This window comes from Eptatretus burgeri, chromosome 3 (assembly GCF_056783735.1).
Source record: "Eptatretus burgeri isolate ZD-2024b chromosome 3, Ebu_testis_v1, whole genome shotgun sequence".
Lineage (NCBI taxonomy): Eukaryota > Metazoa > Chordata > Myxini > Myxiniformes > Myxinidae > Eptatretus > Eptatretus burgeri.
This window is the reverse complement of record NC_140963.1, coordinates 110,402,474-110,422,342: the sequence shown is the minus strand read 5'-3', so window position 1 is coordinate 110,422,342 and position 19,869 is coordinate 110,402,474. Positions and strand designations below refer to the sequence as shown.

The 19,869-nt window shown below is 39.1% G+C and overlaps 2 protein-coding genes across 7 annotated transcripts in view; one reads left to right on the top strand and one right to left on the bottom strand.

Annotated features, from left to right (window-relative positions):
* The window catches only part of LOC147030706 (cyclin-dependent kinase inhibitor 1-like), a 178,432-nt gene extending 167,640 nt beyond the window's left edge, over positions 1–10,792 (top strand). For 3 of the 6 annotated variants that reach the window (XM_085875049.1, XM_085875048.1, XM_085875050.1), the window contains 2 exons: positions 76–644; positions 10,304–10,792. In XM_085875049.1, the coding sequence (XP_085731175.1) occupies positions 98–644; positions 10,304–10,452 (696 nt within the window). In that variant the 5' untranslated portion in view covers positions 76–97 and the 3' untranslated portion in view covers positions 10,453–10,792. The remainder of the gene's footprint in view (positions 1–75; positions 645–10,303) is intronic. The other 3 variants (XM_085875052.1, XM_085875047.1, XM_085875051.1) reach the window with 1 other exon arrangement.
* Positions 10,793–16,928: 6,136 nt separating this feature from the next.
* Positions 16,929–19,869, bottom strand: part of CREBL2 (cAMP responsive element binding protein like 2) — an 8,402-nt gene continuing 5,461 nt past the window's right edge. Inside the window, exon 3 of the mRNA XM_085875071.1 lies at positions 16,929–17,321. Within this exon, the coding sequence (XP_085731197.1) occupies positions 17,211–17,321 (111 nt within the window). The 3' untranslated portion in view covers positions 16,929–17,210. The remainder of the gene's footprint in view (positions 17,322–19,869) is intronic.

Genomic DNA, 19,869 nt, shown 5'->3' with positions numbered 1-19,869 from the left:
ATTGCTCCTCTTCCTCCAACCCCTTGCTTCCCCCACCCACCACTTTCCTTCATAATTATGTTTCATAATCAAAAGCAGATTCAACTGCCGTTCGATCATGCCGAGTTCTACCAGCTACAATCAATGCACGAGCAGTCCAAGTGACACGACCCCCCTGCCCCCTCGTCGCTGCCTTTTTGGCCGACTGCAGGAGGGTGCCGCGTTCCGTCTCGAGTGCTCGACTGAACTCCAAGCAGCGCTCGTTGAGGCTTCGCATCGCTGGGACTTCGACTTCAACCTGGGTGTTCCACTGAGTGACGGACAGGAGAGATCATTCGTCTGGGAAGCGATACCCATGCACACAGTCCCACCATTTTACCGGGAGCGTGGGTCCGAAGACCCTCCAGTGAGGAAAATCTGCAAAGTGAAGCGGTCTTCTGCTCTGCAACTCCTCCGTGAGGCCTCCCGAGCTCCAGACTTAAGAAGCACCACGCCAACTCCAAGTGTCACGTCTGATGGCCAGCACGATCAGAAAGTTCCTGGCAAGGGTCGAACGCTGAGCGAGATCCAGAATCTGCCCCGCAAGAGGACCGCACAGAGTCCCAACCCGAGCAGCGACAAGGCAGGGGCAAAAGGGGGAGAACGAAGGCAAGCCAGCATGTCCGGTAGGTTTGTACCTCTATATATAAACTGGGTTATTAAACTTGAGTTCATACCCAGACTTAAAAATAACAAGTTATTCATTGAGAGACTTGTGTCCATCAGACAGCAATAAATGTCTTTAAAATCAGACCTCAAACTTTATGATTTCAGAATATGACATCAAGTTAGTCCAAGAACCACCAGCTTTTGGAATTATTGATGAATAAGCAATTTTATAAGACTCCTTAGACAGAGCATGTCAGGGCACACGACATATTTAGGGCACACGCCAGACGTAGATTCCAGCCGTCAAGTTGAGTACTCGGCACCTGAAAAAGAGACCTCTGGTCATGCCCGTTTATTACAATCAGCATTGTTCAACATGTGCACGAGATGGCGATATTGCACTCTCTTAAACACTCCCCTCTTAATTTAGAGTTAATTGGCAAATGTAAATTACATAAGAAATGTAACCACGATGTGAATATTGGCAAATAAACATTCATCTACAATAATAAGTGTGTGTGTGTGTGTGTGTGTGTGTGTGTGTGTGTGTGTGTGTGTGTGTGTGTGTGTGTGTGTGTGTGTGTGTGTGTGTGTGTGTGTGTGTGTGTGTGTGTGTGTGTGTGTCCATAACTCTAAAACCATGAAACCTATCAGCCTGAAACTTTGCAAATATACTAAGGGAAATACAAGGGAGTGTATGAGTGAAAATTGGGTATTTGGGTTCAATAAAACACCCATTTTGAAGATAATTAATGGCTCTCCCTCGAGGCGAGTCCTCGGTTACCTCGCTGGGGTCTCAATTCAGCATTTTTTTTGGGCCTGCTCAACCATGCTTCAACTTGGAACAGGCTGCAATGATTTCTCAAAGATAAAGTTTAATTTTTCACTTTCCTCATATTGGTGAATGTCTTATCATCAAACCTACAAATCGCTGGATACATTGCCATGCTTATAAACACCCGGAGACGTCAGCGTTTGTGGCTTTATTCCATAACTTTGAGACTCTTAAACTAATCCAAATTACAAAATTTAAACTCCAGAGTTGAATTTAGCAACAGTTCTGACTGCTTCAAAAAAGTGTTAATTTGTCAAATTTGGACAAAGTTTGATATTTTTTGTGGGTCTCTGGGAGGTGTGTGTTTAATATGACGGCTCGGCGATCACTAATCGCTTGCCAAGCCAGCCGTTCCTTATCGACCGTTTTGTAGGAGTGCTAAAACTACTTCACAAGCACTCTTCAATATTTGCACCGTCACTGAATACTGTATATTGATCGACTTGAACAATGTTCTGGGGCAATTCACCTGCAATGGCCACACGTTGTATCGGGCCGTACCTGGCTCGCTGAAAATATTAAATTTTATTTTACACCACGTTTCCCCTTTTCGTACGATCTTCTTTCATTCTACGACCCGTCACTTTGGCATAGATAAATAAAAAATGTCGTTTCGTTAACATCACGGCAGGATAGCCGAGAGGTACGCACACTCGATCTAGGTTTTCTCGCCTGGGTTTGAACCCCAAACCAGCTATAAACTGTTATCCCGGTGTTTCACAGTAATGGTGATTCATAAAAGTGTGTGCTATTTAACTGGACGTCACATCTGCCGGAATCCCACCCCCACCCCCCTCTCTCTCCCTTCCCATCTTTCACCCCTCTCACTGTTCCTCACAGTTCCTTAAATTCTCATGCCGATTGGAGGCAGCTGTTGAAAGGGCAACTTTTCTTTTGCGATAAAGATTCCATGACTGCAGGAATTGCTTTCTTTTTGCATCCTGCGCTGCAAACCACCTCTATCGTGTTCACTGAGGTCATGCAGGGATATTTAGCCACATTATCCTTTGTGGTGAATAGCTCCAGATTTATTCTTGTGAATGTGTATGCTCCAAGTAAAAGTAATGAAAGGAATGATTTGTTTTTACATTTGACTTAGCCAATAAGGAATATTGGGTCCCATGATTTTATTGTAATCGGGGGCGGGGGGGGGGATTTTAATTGCACTTTAAACCCGGCGCTAGATCGCAATAGTGCTGAAACTCACCCTGAGTCAACTAAGTCTTTAGCAGAAACTGTTCAGAGGTTTTCATTGGATGATGCAGGGAGGGTTCAGCACCCCAATGAGTGTAGGTTCTCATGGTGTATATGTGTGAGGAACAGTGTCACGTTAGCGAGGTTAGATAGATTTTATGTTAATAGGCAGATGATGAAGGAGGTTTTGAAAACAGATATTATCCCCTCAGGTTTCTCAGACCACAGTCTAATTGTGCTTATATTTAGACTACCATCCCATATGGGAGGGTGTTCATCTTATTAGAAATTAAATATAGATGTTCTCAATAATACTTACTTCCAAGAAGCCTTTCAGGTGGTGTGGGCAGGACCTTGTTTGCAGAAGAGAATTTTGTTAATTTGCGAACTTGGTGGGACAATGTGAAGGCACAAATTGTGGTGTTCTGCGAACAGCATCAAAAGTTTACCTCTAAGCAAAGAAGAGTAGAGAAAAATGTTCTGGAAAGAGAGATTACAAATTTGCAAGGTCATTTAGCAAAACAACCGGATGTGCAGAGGCACAAGCTATTGGTGGAGAAGCGATCTCTCTTGAAAGAGATTGTAAATTATAAGGCCATAGGTGCTATGATCAGACCGAGGATGGATCGCTGGTATAAAATAGATGCACCCACTAAATACTTTTTAATCTAGAAAAAAAAACAAATCAGTGCCACGGAAGCCAATAGGATGCCTCAGGAAGCCAGGGGAAAACATTAGTGTGTCACAAAGCCAGATAAAGAGGGTTATTGCTGATCACTTCACCAAGTTATTTTGTCATGAGAATGTGCAGGAATGTGCAATGGAGCATTTTACAACAGAGATGCCTCAGCTAAGAGGCGAGTATAAAGTGAATCTTGGCGCCCCGTTGACATTGGACGAGCTGGAACAATCACTCATGTCTTTGGCTACGGGAACAGCACCAGACCAGGAAGGCCTCCCAGTAGAGTTCTTTCGGGCTTTCTGGACCCTTATAGGCCCCTCCTTGCTAGAAGTACTTGAAGAAAGTATTGAAGGTGGTGAACTTCCCCTCAGCTGCCGTAGAGCATTGGTGACACTCCTTCTGAAGAAAGGAGATCCGCAGCTAATCACACGTCGGCGGCCTGTTTCGCTCGTATCCATCGATTATAAGAGTTTTGCGAAAACTTTGGCACGACGTTTATCCACTTATTTAGTATATTTAATACACTGATCAAAGTTTTTGTGTTATGAGCCATCAGATTCATGACAATATCTTCCTTGTTTGCGATCTATGGCATGTATGTGAAAAGAATAATGAGGAAATTGGATCAGTGTGTCTTGATCAGGCAGATGCTTTTAATAGGGTGCACCACATGTATTTATTTAGAGTTCTGTAAAAATTTGGTCTTTGAGGTGGTTTTGTTGCTTATATTAAGCTGTTATACAATCAAATTTATTCATTATTTAAAGTTAATAACAAACTGATCTCACCTGTAAAGATTGAGAGGGGGATCCGTCAGGGCTGCCCTTTAACTGGTATTTTATATGCCTTGAGTATTGAACCCCTATTGAGAGTGCTGAGGAAATCTCTTGTAGGTTTAAAAATATCAACAGAGAATAAAGTAAAATAATTATCAGCCTATGCAGATGACATTTGTGTTTTGGTGAAGCATTCCAAAGATGTTGGCTTGGTTGAAGATAACTTGGAGATATTTAACAACTCAACAACAGCTGTCACAAATTGGGACAAAAGCCAGGCCTTGTGGATGGGTCAAGCCGGTGGATCCTTGCCTTCTCTTCCACTTCAGCTCAGATGTAGTTTTGAAGGTATTGAATACCTGGGAGTGTTTCTAGGAAATGAAACTGTGGAAAAGAAGAACTGAGAGGGTATGGTGGATGGGCTTGAGCAAAGACTGATGAAGTGGAGAAGTTTGCTCGTTCAACTTTCATATAGGAGATGCATGTTGGTGCTCAATAATGTGACTGCATCCATGCTCTGGCATCGTTTCAAGGTGGTGCACCCCCCAAAGAGTTTGGTGAAAAGCATAAAGAGGATTCCAATTGACTTCCTTTGGAGCGGAAAAACACTGGGTTCGCCCTGGAGTGCTGAGTCTTCCCTTAGAAAAAGGTCAAGGCCTTGTGGACTTCATCAGTAAGATTATGGCCTTTTGTATGACCGCGATTAAGCATCCGCTACATGGACCTTAGTGCCTGGCTTGGAGATTTCTGGCCAACTCTTTTTTGAGCCGAGATGGTGCCCTGGGATACTCGCAGGATATCTTCCTAATTGATGTCCAACACTTGGATGTCCAACACCTTCTACTCCAGCATGCTGATCGCTTGGCAAGTGTTTCAAGTGAGCTGTTGGAAAACGTCATACACAAAAGAAATGTTCTTGTGTGAACCCCTCTTTTACAATCCACTCTTCAAAAGTATTCCGAAAGATCGAAGTTTTGTTGAGAAATTTGTTGGGAATAACAATCGGATATGACATTGAAGGGTGCAGGAAATTGGATGATGCTGGTGCACTGCCGAAAGCTGTGGCACGTTTCTCTTGTGCTGTGTGGTGTTTTGAAAAAGTTCCATGACAAGAACCTATATGGGGAGGAAGTCCCCCCTGGGAAGGAAGTGTCCTCTGTACCGGTGCCACTGGCAACTCCTTTTCCTGATCGTGTGCTTTCTCCAAAAAAATTGTATAGGGTCATTCCGTGCCAACTCACCTAAATTTCAAAAACCTCCCCAGGTCACCTCCTCAGATTTTGCTGGAAAAAAATTCTTAAATGTATATCTATATGGCTCTACCCACCATGCAAAAGATTAGTTTTCAATTCCTCATAGTTAAAAAATATCTATCTCTAGAGACCTTTGAGATTTGGCCCTATAAATGCCGTGTGAAAAACGCAGTTTTTTCCAACTTCAGTGGCTTATAATTTTATAATGGACTCCTCTAGAAAGCTAATATTGCAAATATGTACTAATTGGCATCAAAATTTTTCAATTATAGCATCAGATAGCTTCTGGGATGCATATTTCTCACTCTATAGGAAGCTAAAAATGGCTTTTGGGCCAAAACGAGCTAACATAAGGTGAAACTATAGGAGCTCTCCTGAAAATATGGAACAACTTAGAATTTTTTTCCTCATAACACAGTGATTATAGGGTCATTATCTATCCATAGATACATTTTTGTTGGGATAATACAGTAAGGTGATGAATTATAAAAGTTTTACCATAAGCCCTTGCCTCCGAGGGCTCTAAAATGGACCAACTTGCCCCCTGGTTTGACCATGTGGCGAGGGGTTTAGGATCTTAATTTTTTTTTTAAAGATTGTCTCATATAAGATGTGTCTACTCACCGAATAATTTTATCTACCGCCCATGGCTTCATATTAAAATACATTTTTGTTTACATGCACGTTTTTTTATAATTATTCACTTTTTTCAAATTCATGAGCTTATAGATCTGAAACTGAACACTCCAGCAAAGTGATACTGCAAATATTTATAAACTGGCATATGAAATTTAAGGATCTGTTATCAGAATGCCTGATAAATGCATATGTTTCTATCTGTAGGAAATTGAAAATGCCACTTTGACCAAAAATGTTGAATACGCAGGGGGCATAACTGAGGTTACGTAACAACTTAGATTATTCTTCTCATAAATTAATAATTATAAGTACATTTTTTATTCAAAAATAAATTGTTGAAATGATAACCCAAGCATATGCTTGGGTTTTAATTTAATCAAGGACAAATGTGTCCAAGAGTAGCGTCATAAAGGTTTTGTTGGCTAAAAAAATAAATAAATAAAAAAAACACACAACAACAACAACAACAACAACTTCCGATATTTCGTCACGTGCCTTGATTAAGCCAATATCGAGACCCGTCATCGTGCATTTACGAAATATCGTGTATTTACGAAATTACAATATATTAAATGGAATAATCTTTAAATAGTAACGTGAACTTTTCGAAACTTTAAAACAAATATCCGAATATATTTAAAAGTTAATGATAGACGCTCTCAAAAGGCACCCTTAATGCGAGGATGTGTACAAGTGCTTAGTATTTAAGGAGATCCGGATCGTGTATATAAAGGAGCCGAGTCCTAATATAAAAAGTTTTGGAAGGAGAAGGAGGAGGAGAAGGAGGAGAAGGAGGAGAAGGAGGAGAAGGAGGAGAAGAAGGCCGAGCTCTCTATGAGCAGCGTTCGAGACGCGAGACGCTGCTGAAAGCATGTCCTACAGTTCTCTATTTGAAGTCATTAGTTATGGCATACACCACTAGATAGAGTAATGGTCTGTCACAACACTAGGAGTAGCACAGTCAACCTGTCTGTCTGTTTGGAGAACAAAGGAGAGGAGGAAACAAAGGAAATCGATGCAGAAAAACCTGGGCCCAGTGGCACAAGTTTGACAAGTAGATGCACTGTTGGAACCAAATTAGACCAGGAGTGTCACAAGACCTATTGCACAAGGAAGGTTGGGCGAAAACAAGTTGCTGCTTTGGAGAAGAAGTCACAAGAATTGATTTCATGGAGATCAGGAATTACTTTCAGTTCAGAAGACAGTACATCATAATCAAATTTGCCTACATCATAATCAAATTCTTCTTTGTGACATCACAAGAAATCCAACAAAATGCAATGGAGTATGACCTTGAGAAGCACTTCAGAGCAGCAACAACCATTGTTGGTAACGGTCACATCTCCTCAACACATCTGGAGATGAGAAGGGTTTCTTCTGATGCTGTATCATCAACAGTATGCACAGGCCCAGAAACCACACAAGCTCATCTGTCCCAGTTATTAGTCCCAACCCTAACTGAACTGGATGTATATAAGGCTGGGAAATATATTGCTTGTGTTTATGAAAATGGTACATTGGGAACATTGTCACAAGAAATAATGACGAAAATGATGTGTTTGTGAACTTCATGAAGCAAGGAAGGGGTAACACATTCTCATGGCCTCCAGAAAAAAAGAAAGATCAATGCTGGGTGCCATTACTCGACATTCTTTGTGTGGTTGAGGACCCTGACATAAAATCTGGTGGACGTCAGTACCAACTGTCACAGCATGACTTTAAGCATGTCCAAGACCTGTTTTCGAAGATGTAAAATTCTGTGCCTCTGAGTGCGAGATAATCATGATAATGAATATCATAAAAGATGAAAGGTCATTAAAGAGTTTTCTAAGATATAAAAATTACTAATATTCATTGTCTGTATATCTGTAAATAAAAAAGCTGCTACTCAACAAATCAAATTTGTTCTAATTTATAATTTGCAATCACTTACGAAAGTAATCATTAGCATGTATTTATGAATAAATAACATCCTCATCACTAATGTCTTATAAGAAGCATAATTTAGCCTCATGTGCACCCCTGCAAGTTCACCTTGTTTTGTATCAAGTGGGCCAAATTGCCATATTTGGCTTCCTAAAACTGGGAGTATGTGCTTTCTAGAGACATTCTGATGCCACAATCTGAAATTTTGTATACCAGTTTATAAAATTCTGCAGTAACTCTTTCCTGGGTAGTTCCATTTAAGATTTATAAACTTCTGAATATGAAAAAAGTGAATAATTATAAAAAAAAACGTGCATGTAAATAAAAGTTTATTTTACTATGAAGTCATGGACGTTAGATAAAATTATTCAGTCAGTAGACATCTTATATGAGGCAATCTTTAGAAAAAAAATGAAGATCCGAAACCCCTAGCCACATGGTCAAACCAGGGGACAAAATTGGTCCATTTTAGAGCCCTCGGAGGCAAGGGCTTATGTTAAAACTTTTATAATTGATCACCTAACTGCATTATCCCAGCAAAAAATGTATATATGGATAGATAATGACCCTATAATCACTGTGTTATGAGGAAAAAATTCTAAGTTGTTCCATATTTTCAGGAGGGCTCCTATAGTTTCACTTTATTTTAGCTCATTTTGGCCAAAAAGCCATTTTTAGCTTCCTATAGAGTGAGAAATATGCATCCCAGAAGCTACCTGATGCCATAATTGAAAAATTTGGATGCCAATTAGTAAATATTTGCAATATTAGTTTTCTAGAGGAGTCCATTATAAAAATTATAAGCCACTGAATTTGGAAAAAAATGCGTTTTTCACACGGCATTTTTAGGGCCAAATCTCAAAGGTCTCGAGAGATAGATATTTTTTAACTATGAGGAATTGAAAGCTAATCTTTTGCATGGTGAGTTGAGCCATATAGATCTACATTTAAGAATTTTTCCAGCAAAATCTGAGGAGTTGACCTGAGGACCCTTAGGTGAGTTGGCACGGTATGACCCTATAACCCACTCGGTCTATAAAATTCCATCTCCTCTCTTTTGGAAGGCCTCCCACTCACGATCTCTCGGATGAACGGTGAAACCTGTATCAGGCTTGTGTGAGTTCAGTGTGTATCATTCTTAAATTGAACGATAGGAAGTGGGCATGCTTGTTACCGGATGTATCCCCCTTTCAACCTCAATGGGATAGTTTTTATCAAAGGCTAATACCCAAAAGAACTGGGAACCTTCAGTGGAGGCAAGCCCATTGGATTCTACCCACAAATCATCTGTTACACTTTTTTTTCAATTGATACCTGATGAATGTCCTTTTTGTGGTGCAGCTGAAACTCTTTTTCCATGCATATCTTGAGTGTAGGCATTTAACTTCCTTATTTCAGTTGCAATAGGAACTGTTTAGAAATTTATCTCTGTGTTTTAATTATAGAGTTTTCATCTTTGGTGTCAAATCCTTGCCTGGGTCGAGAAAGCAAGCACCTTTAGCCAATTTTTTATCGTCTCAGGCAAAGATGGTGATCTATAAGACTCGGAAGATGAAACTCGAAGGTTTATCTGAAAGGAATTGTAACCTATTGTTGCTTTTTAAGAATCTTGTGGTTATTCGGATTAAACTAGAGTTTAGTTTCTTTAAACATGAGGGGAGGTTACCAGAATTTGAGCGAACTTGGTTGGCAAATTCTTTGTACAGTGTAGTTGATGACTAATAAGGGTCAAAGTCCAGTTGTACCTTTTTCTTTTCTCAAATATTAATGGCCTGGTATCTTCTTTGCCACTGTTTTAAGTGGAATGTTTTTTTTGGTATATTTTTCTAATAAAGGATGAAACAGTCAGTATATATATATATATATATATATATATATATATATATATATATATATATATATATATATATATATATATATATATATATATATATATATATATATATATATATATATATATATATATATATATATATATATGTCTGTCATGGCAATCAAATCCAAAACGACAAACAAAATGGTGAAAATAGTCATGCTTTAATTCATCGATATCTCTGTTGCCAAAGCATCTTCGTTCATTGATGATAGCAACCATACTGAAGGTGATGCACAATAAACTCACATTGACAGCAAAGCAGTGCAGGTTTGAATATTACTCATTATTTAATGGCCCTCACATTGCTTGCTACTGAAGTTATATAAAACTTAAATTTTGTGATAACTAAACAGTAACAGTTATTTTGAGCAATGTAGATCTATATAATTACATTGAAAATATATATATATATATATATATATATATATATATATATATATTTCAGGAAGTGGGAAACAACAATGCCTTTCTTCATACTCTTGTGCCTTTTTGCAGAATTCTTTGCAGTCAAGAAGAGCTGCAGTGCTCAACTTGGGGTTGGTGACCTCACATGCGAGGTTTCACATGACCAAGTCAAGGGCACAACTCCCTCACCCCATCTTCACCTCTCTCGATCTGTCAATTGCACCAATTCTATTCTCTGAAATCCCTGTGTTTATATGCTTTCATAGTTTATTATTTAGCATGTATTGAAAACATTTGGCTAACCGATTTATTTATTCAGGTCATTGCAAGCTCATTTGGTTGTTTCCATGAATTGTGCCTTAAATGGGGTGTTGTTACCAAATCACAAGATGCGTCTTCGGTTGGGATTTCTCAGGACCTTGCAGAGGATGCGCATACATGAAGAATAGAAAACCCATGATTACTTAGCAGGAGTATATACAGTGGAGGGCAAACGACTTAGTCATCGATGATTAAAAAAAAATGTGTGTGTATATATATATATATATATATATATATATATATATATATATATATATATATATATATATATATATATATATATATATATATATATATATATATCACAGCATCAGTCCTCTCAATGACATGATCGATAGAATAAGTGATTAACTGAATTCATCGTGTGGATGATTTCAATACTAATGTGAAGGCATAAATGCATGAAGGAATGACATTAGTCTTAACGATTATATGATATGCCAACATCATTCATAGAATGGATTGGATATCAGTGCTGGTGAAGCTTCCTGCCTGAAGGAAATACACTGATTCGTCTGCCATTGCCATTCCATAATCATGGATTACTGTGCCTTTAAATTCTACAAATACCCGATAATCCAAAAATATGAGGGATTGCCCATTTTCTTTGGTTTCTGTTGTAATGTGTGATTTGCTGACCTGATGACTTATTTGCCCCTTTTGTAATCGAACGATGATGACATGGATTACTGTGACTTATAATTTAATACTGTGCCTCTGCCTTATTTGCCCCTTTTGTAGGACAACATACCCTCATCCCACTTGCTTTTCACTGCATTGCATTACATTGCACTGCCTGTTTCTTTGTACTGCCCTTTTAAAATCAGAACGATTGTGGAAATAAATAATTTTGATGAAAATTCCCAAAAACCTCATGTGTGAACTTTTACAAAGCTTCTGTGAAGCAATGAGTATTATTGGAGTGAAATAACGAAACCAAAGAACAGAACAAGGGCTGTTGCTTTCACATCACAGGTAGGTCAGTGATCGATCTGTTTTCTACCATGTATTCTCTAACACTGCTCTCTCTGCTCTATTAGTCCTCTGATCCCCACCCTCCTCCTCACCCCCCCTCCCCCCAGCAAATCCAGGATGCGTGCATTCTTCCAGTAACCTCCTCCTGGTTAACCATCCAAAATCCATGTTGATTGCACACCTCAACTCTTTTATTCCTCACTTACCCACATGGCGAACTGCCTTTCATGGGCTGTTCTGTCTCTCTTGCCTCCAAGACTGCAAGCCACAGCCACCTCATCATCCCCAATTCTGATCTGTGATCTTTATTACCACCATTAATCTTTTTTAACCCAACCACTTTATCTGCAGGTTGGAGTGTTTCATTCGTCCTCTCTCTGCTCTATTTGTTCACCCATTATCTTACTTATTGTGTGCAAGAGTTGCCCTGCTGCCATCATGTCATTTCATACCCTCAATCACCTTACTCTCCCATGAGCCTCAATATTGTAGAGAACAATATATATATATATATATATATATATATATATATATATATATACATAATATAAAATTATTTATACACATACACAGTATATATACTGTAAATACATAATATAAATTTATTATTTATACACATACACAGTATATATACTGTAAATACACAGTATATAAATAGTAAACTTGCATAAAGTTCGTTCATTCGCCTGTGGGCTTCAACATATATAATCACTTGGAAATTTAGTTTGTGATGTTGTTTTCAGCACATATTTTTATTTATATTTTTAGGCTGAGTGAATGCAGATGAGAACCTTGTGAAAATTTCTGGCCCAAAACAAAAAAAAGTCAGCTAACGAATTCAAACTGTTACCTGTTTGCGCATTTTTTGTGCAGCAATTGGAACCGAGCGATCTACAAAATGAGTTATTTTACATTTTAACATCATTCCTGAACAGGAAGTTTAACAAGAATAAATTGTTTGTCTGAGAATATTTTGCACTCATTATTCTTACCATTTATGCACTGAACACAGGGAACTGCCCTAACCCCAACCGGCCCACCCTACCACGAAACAGTATCCACAAGCGAACGGGCACAGAACTTACCAACTGCCACTGGTATCACGCCAAATATAAAGTTAATCAGTTCTTCATCCCTGTACATAACATTCGCTTTCCTCACCCCCCTCCTCGAAAAACCTCATTCTCCCACAACCCTTGCCATAGCTAAGCTATGCAATTTAAAACAAACAAATCAAAAGAATAACTTCAGCTGTAATGCATATATTAAAAGAAGAGAAAATCAACAAAAAGCAAGTGGTGAGAAGCACTTTGACATTTTCAGGGGAAAAAAAAAAAGATTGATGAGAAAAAAAGTGAATCCAAGCTCTCATGACCTTCAATATATTAATTTTCATTCGTTTCGTCTGTTCAGTAACGGGTTCAAACTTTCACCAAAGAGTTTACACTCTAACGCATATTTGTCCACAATTTGATTTACTACAATGCAACTCAGTAACCCTTTAACAGTGACATGATTATCAGCAAATTGTGACAAAGATTTGTATAAATATAACAATGACAATTAGTAAAATGACTTCGCAAAAAATGAAATAGTTTTGTAATCCAATTCACGATGAGTAATCCTAATTCACATACATATGGAGATCTATATAAATAATACAACAGCATCTGTGGTTTGCAATCTCATTTTTTTTTACCGCTGTGCAGTGTCACCAAAGTTCGTCACTACTTGTGTAATTAACAATGTCTTCCAATTCGTCTTACAACATCAAAATTTGCTAACAACTCTTCCTTAACCTTCCATTCGTTCTGCCCAGTCAAAAGCACAATTTTGTCAAAGCGGTTGCCATGCTGGATGACTTCACTGGCATAAAATGACGTTTCCAGCACAACCGTCACAGCATAGTTGTGTTCTTGTCTCCATTTATGCCGTTCGTCATGGAATTTCGATGTTCTACAAGTCTGACAGGATGGCCGAGAGGTACGCACACTCACCTCTAAGCTGTCTAGCCTGGGTTGGAATCCTGACTCAGCTATAAACTGTTATCCCAATGTTTAACAAGCAGGGTGGTTCATCAATGTCTGTGCCATCCCTTGGATGGACATTAAACTGGGTCTCATCTGCCACAATTCGTTGGTAGACATTAAAGATCCCATGGCGTCCTTCACGAAGAGTATGCGAGCTATTGCCGGCACCATGGCCAAATTCCTGCCCTAACCAGCAAAAGGCATTTCACCAGCAGCACAGCCTTGACTTCAGCCAATGATGCGAGCCCGCAACCAGTGCTGCATATGAACGAAGATGATGATGTTCTGTATCTCTTCCATCCTATCAAATGTCATTCCACCTCATTAGCCATTCTTGATGGTAAAATCTGCTAGCTATGAATAAAATGAAGTGTGGTACAAATGCAATGCTTAACCAGAACAGGTGGTGTCTGAAACTGTCCACCCACTGCAGTAAAAGTAACAGTGCAAGAGACAAAAGATGAAAAGCATCACAACCAGGTATTACTTCTATACATCACCCTTGCACACTATTAAAGTGAAAGAAAAATTAAAAACAATTTTTGTGCCAACTGGAAGAAACAAAACTAAACAGCCTCCTCAGTGTATTGTTTAGACGACACCACACTCGTCTAAAGGCCCAGTCACACCTTGACGTTTTAGCCAGCTTATGCCGATTTTTGGAAAATTTGTCTAAAACGCTGGTACACGTCGAATACGTTATGGGTAAGTTTTGATAACATTGAGAGCACGCTGAAAAACACTGCCATACGTCGTTGTACGCTGGCTTGAAACGTACTTTTCGGTTGGCCTCAAATTTTCCATGCTTGAAATTTTAAGACTTATGCCAGCGTATGACTCACACGTTCTGCATAACGCTGGCCATTAGTTGTAGGCACGTCACGCGATCGTTGACACATGTCGACACACGTTACTTGTGAGTTACTCATAAGTCGAAACACGTCGAGGTAATGTTTAGCATACCTGAAACTTATTTCTAACCTATGAGTTACGTGTTGTACTCACGTTACGCGATCGGTGACACACATCGACACACGTTACTTGTAAGGTGCTCATAAGTCGAAACACATCAAGGTAATGGTTAGCGTCAGTATTCCAGACTCCCTGGTTTTTTTTTTTTTTAGTTTTTTTTTCTTCCTTCCTTCGGTATGATGGTGATTTTGACACTTCGATTTCTTGTGCGGTTATAATATAATATAATTAATAGGCTGCCGCTCAACGATTTAAATCATAACCGCACTGTGCACCGAGTACAGTCATACCGAAGAAAAAAAAACCCGGGAGTCTGGAACACTGACGCTAACCATTACCTTGACGTGTTTCGACTTATGAGCACCTTACAAGTAACGTGTGTCGATGTGTGTCAACGATCGCATATCGTGCGTACAACTTATTCCCATCGCATGCGGAGCGTGTGTCGTAACATTTTCAACATGTTTAAAATTACAAGACGTACTCCACTTACTACGACGTATGATAGCATACTTTAGCGTTCTATTCACGCATACCAAACTTACCCATACCGTATTCGACGTGCGCCAGCGTTTTAGACGCATTTTTCAGAGGTCGGCATACGCTGGCAAGATCGCCAAGGTGCGACTGCGATGTTGCCACTTCCATTTCTGCGGTGGTTATGATTTGAATCGTTGTGCGGCAGCCTTTTTAATAGGCTACGCCACGAGTTCGTCGGCGATACGTGCAGCGCACTATGCATAAGTTAGACTATCGTTGGGCATAGGTTGTGAAGGCCGACAACAGGTTCAGCATTCGTTGGTACAAGTTATCTATAACACAACGAAACGTTCTGTGTCCGTTACTAATACGTTATGCATAAGACCAAGTCGTTATGAATACGTCCGAATCTTTTAAAAAAAAACATCAAAAGTTCAACGTAAGCCAGCGTTTTACATACATTTTAATACGTTGCCATTGCTGGCTAAAACGTCAAGGTGTGACTGGGCCTTAAGCAATAAACAAATTATTACAAGCATACACAGAACAAAAAATGGCACTTGCTGTAAATACCTCACAGACAACATGATGAAGATGAGCACTGATTAAACAACGACTAACTATAACAAATATGCACTATCTGGTTCTCGCAGGGTGAGCTAACAGGGGATAAAAGCAGGAGATAATTAGTCAGGGTGCTGGACCAATGTATGTACCTCCTGGCACTCAGAGGCTGTATGATGTCGCATGTGCAGCTGTGGGAACACCTCTACTGTTGTCAGGGCCCGGGAACACAAACCTCGTAGCGTGCGACCCACCGGCTGAAAAATGGCCGCACGACCATGTGGATTACAGATGCGCAAGCAGGCTGGCTCAGGGAGGAGTCATCGACAGGCACAAAAGCAGACAGACTCGATAAACGCAACTTCGTCACAAACTATTTATACGTCCTTTGAGGCAGTGTATTGGTACAGTGCGAGGTTAATACTGTTGTATGCCTAAGATTCCATAAGGAATGTATCATTTGTAATGCATGACTGTAATGTCAATTGAGGAAAGATGTTTATTCTAAAAGTTTATTTTTGCAAAAGGTTAATAGGCTAACACGTTGAAATGAAGTGTTTAACCCGTGTGGAAAGATTACCAGGGTACGAGAGATTTATGGTTACTGCCGATTATAGAATGGTCTAGCAAGGTTTATAGAGGGGAGGGACTTTCCTGAGTGTTCACTCCCCGAGAATATATAAAACGAGAAAGCGGAGTGAGAAAAAGAGAGTGAGAAAGAAGAACAGCCAGTCCCAAGTTATTTGTGGTTTGCTTTGCCGTGCCATAGTTTTGTGGCATCTTCAAAAACTACTCACAAGTTACATAACACCCTTCAAAATATATTGCTCCCTATTCCTAATGGATCATTAATTATAAAAAAAAAATTCTATTTCACCCAACGTTACTTCTCACAACACAAAATTAAATTATTATGTCACATCCACGTGGTTTCTTTTCCTCATACTTAATTGAATCAAAAAAGTGACATCCATTGTTTGAAAGCCTTTCAAGTTAAAAAGTACAAATATTTATACTTGGAACCTTTGTTTCAGCCAATTCAATAGCAAATGTATTCAATTATCCTACAGGTTTGTCAACATAACATAATCCTAATTACTTGATGAAGAAATCTCAAATGAAACCAATCTACCCATTGTACCTGCCTGCCATAAATATATTATATTACACTTCTGTAATTTCATAATCACATTCATCTTGTCAGCCTTGATCCTAAATCCACCCTTCCTTAAAATAAATACTTCTTAAAAACCTCTCCTATAACCCTCTCTCGGTTTAACAAACTATTCCTCCAATGTCTCTTTCTTTCTTGTTATAGTGAATTAAGGTTCATGGAGGAGTTTGTTCATATATCACATTCAGGACAAAGGCAGTAGACAACGGTGTACTTTTACTTGAATTACATGGACAAACATGTACAGCATATGGGATTTGAACCCAGGTTCCCTGCACCTTCCACCGGAGGTTCAGATGGGAACACAAAAAGGCCAACCCAAACAAGCCAATCTTCCTCATATCCTTATACATCTCTATTCCATCACAAAGATCTTAAACGTTTTTATCATTTATGAAGGGCAAATGCACCAACATGTCTGCCAAATGCCTCACTGATTTCAACATCCCTTCCATCTCACTTTCTCTCCTTATTTATTCACTCAGGTTCCTCCACAGTGTTCACTTTTGGAAGCAGATTCTTCTGTAGAAAGCAGGGCTCGGATATCGGAGGGAATCTTACCCTGATCCATCGCTGAGCACCACTGCTTGTACTGTGTGCAGAGACAATCATATGACACGATAAGCATATTGCCTAACGGGCATTTTACAAAGGGAAATTATGTATGTAGACCACAAGTACTGTAGCTGTGTGGATATAACCATGTAACAAATTATCACAATTAAATTCCTTATTCCTGAAATTATTATTCCCTTCCTTTCCTGAAAATACTTTCCTCCAGAAAATTCTTTTTTCGTTTAAATTTCCTTTCCTGAAATTATTCCGTTTCACATATCACAAATTCCTTTAATTAGGCCACGTTGTCTTTGTAGGGTTTGTTTATCAAGTACACCTTTTCATGATCCCTATTCACCAATAAATAAATAAAAACAATGTCACCCGCAGGGTGACCCGTATCTTGCCAAAAGGTGACCACGTGTGACTTATTTAAGGTCACACTGAGGTGAACAGAGCTGCTATCCACCAGGAGCGACTCCTTGAGGAATATTTGCCTACGAGAGATTCCGATGAGAATCGTTCTACAGAGTAACCATGAAAAATATGCTTTTGCCTCATAACGTCACCAAATGACGTCATAATGTCTCAAGCTTGACATATCTAAAAGCACTCAGAGGTGTTCAATTTGAGGTACTACACGATATGGTTCCTAAAACTTGAAAATTTGAACTTGGGGTCAAATATGTTTGACATGAGGCACGAACCATGAAGGTCAAGGCCAATCGCCACCAAAAACTAATCAGCTGAGCGCCAGACCATGAACTATATTCCCATGAAGTTTGAAGACGATCCGATCAAAATTACTCAAGAAATAAGGGTTTCGTCGACTCCCCTGATTTGCGACAAAGTGACCTTGACCTTTGACCTTCAAAATGTTGTGCACTGAAAGGGACCTCTATAGGCCTCTGATATGCGAAGTTACAAAAATTTCCAATGATAAATGTGCTCTGCAGAATTTTTTATACGTGATTACAGAAAACAAACAAACAAACCAAAAAAAAACATACAAGCTGACAAACATATCTTGCAGAAACTTCGTTTTGGCAAGATAATAATCATTTTTTCCACATCTAAATCCGGCCTCATTCACAGGATGTTTTCCGGTCATAAAAGCAGAAAATGAATGTAAACCAATGTATGCTTGTATTACCGTCGTTGTTGCAGAGTCTCTTACACCAACTTAATTAACACATTATCCTCTTGTGTGTGTCCCTTATGATGTCCTAAAAAACAGAAAGTTTGTTTTGGAATGATTGGAATGAATGATCTTGTTTGGAATGATTTTCAATGTTGTTTGAGTGCCAGACAGGCAGAAAGACCAATATATACTGAAACGCAAAAGAAACTTACTACCTTTTAAACCTTCTAATATCAACAATAACACTGCGTGTAGCAAATGTGTGAACTTATTTGTGGACAATAGTGTCCTCACTGTCAGAAAAAACGGTCACGGATGGTCACTTGAACCTTCAATGGTCACTTCATAGCACAGCTGTTGAACAGCCGTTTTGACTGTCAGTGATTAGCCAAGGGGTACGTGATGATTTCAATGAGCTGCACGTGATGTCTTGATATTGGCTTCAAAAAGGCCAGTGCAAAATGGGCATTTCAATCAACATGCCACGATTGTCAAGGGATCAACGGCAGTGTGCCTTGGGCATACTGCAAGGCGGATTGAGCTAGCGTGAGGTGGCACGTCGCCTTGGCTGTTCACACCAGATGATATCGGCCCTGGTGGACAGAGACACCCTCCACAACTCTGCAGATGACAGACCTCGATCAGGGAGGCCAAGAGTCACCACTGCAAGGCAGGACAGGCAGATGATCCTAAGTCAGATGGCTTCAGACATTGAGGACTGAGTGGGACAGAATCCAGCAGCAATCAATCCAAAGACAGGTAGGCAGTATGCGCCGACGATGCACTGCCTGTATCCAAAACAATGGTGGCCACACACGCTATTGAAAGGGGACTGACATTGCACCCTGTGCTGTAGAACAAACTTATGAGATGGTGTATCTTGGTCAAAAACTTGACATATCATCAATAAAATGCCAATGTTTCAATTCGCAATTGTTGGTTTGTTATATTTTGAACTGTTACAATTTTATTACATTTCAAACAAGTGGTAAGTTTATTTTGCATTTTACTATGTATGTGTATATATGTATATATATATATATATATATATATATATATATATATATATATATATATATATATATATATATATATATATATATATATATATATATATATATATATATATATATATATAAAGACCACAAGGGCAAAACCAGAGATGTCACTTTTTATAAATTTCAGGGTTATTGCACCTGCCAATAGTTGGCAACATAAGGTTTTCTCTCACAATATTACTTTAACAAATAACCAGGAGTGCCACATAATTGATGTGGTATAAAGTTTAGCCGTGCAATGAAAAAACAAGTGTTGTCAAAGCTGAACAAGTAGAAACCCAGAGTTGTCAGTACTTTACTCCTGGTTATCTCCCTTTCATTCATGTTAACTGTTCCACCATAATATTCAGAGTTGAGAAACTAAAAAAATGAAAGGTTGTAAAACT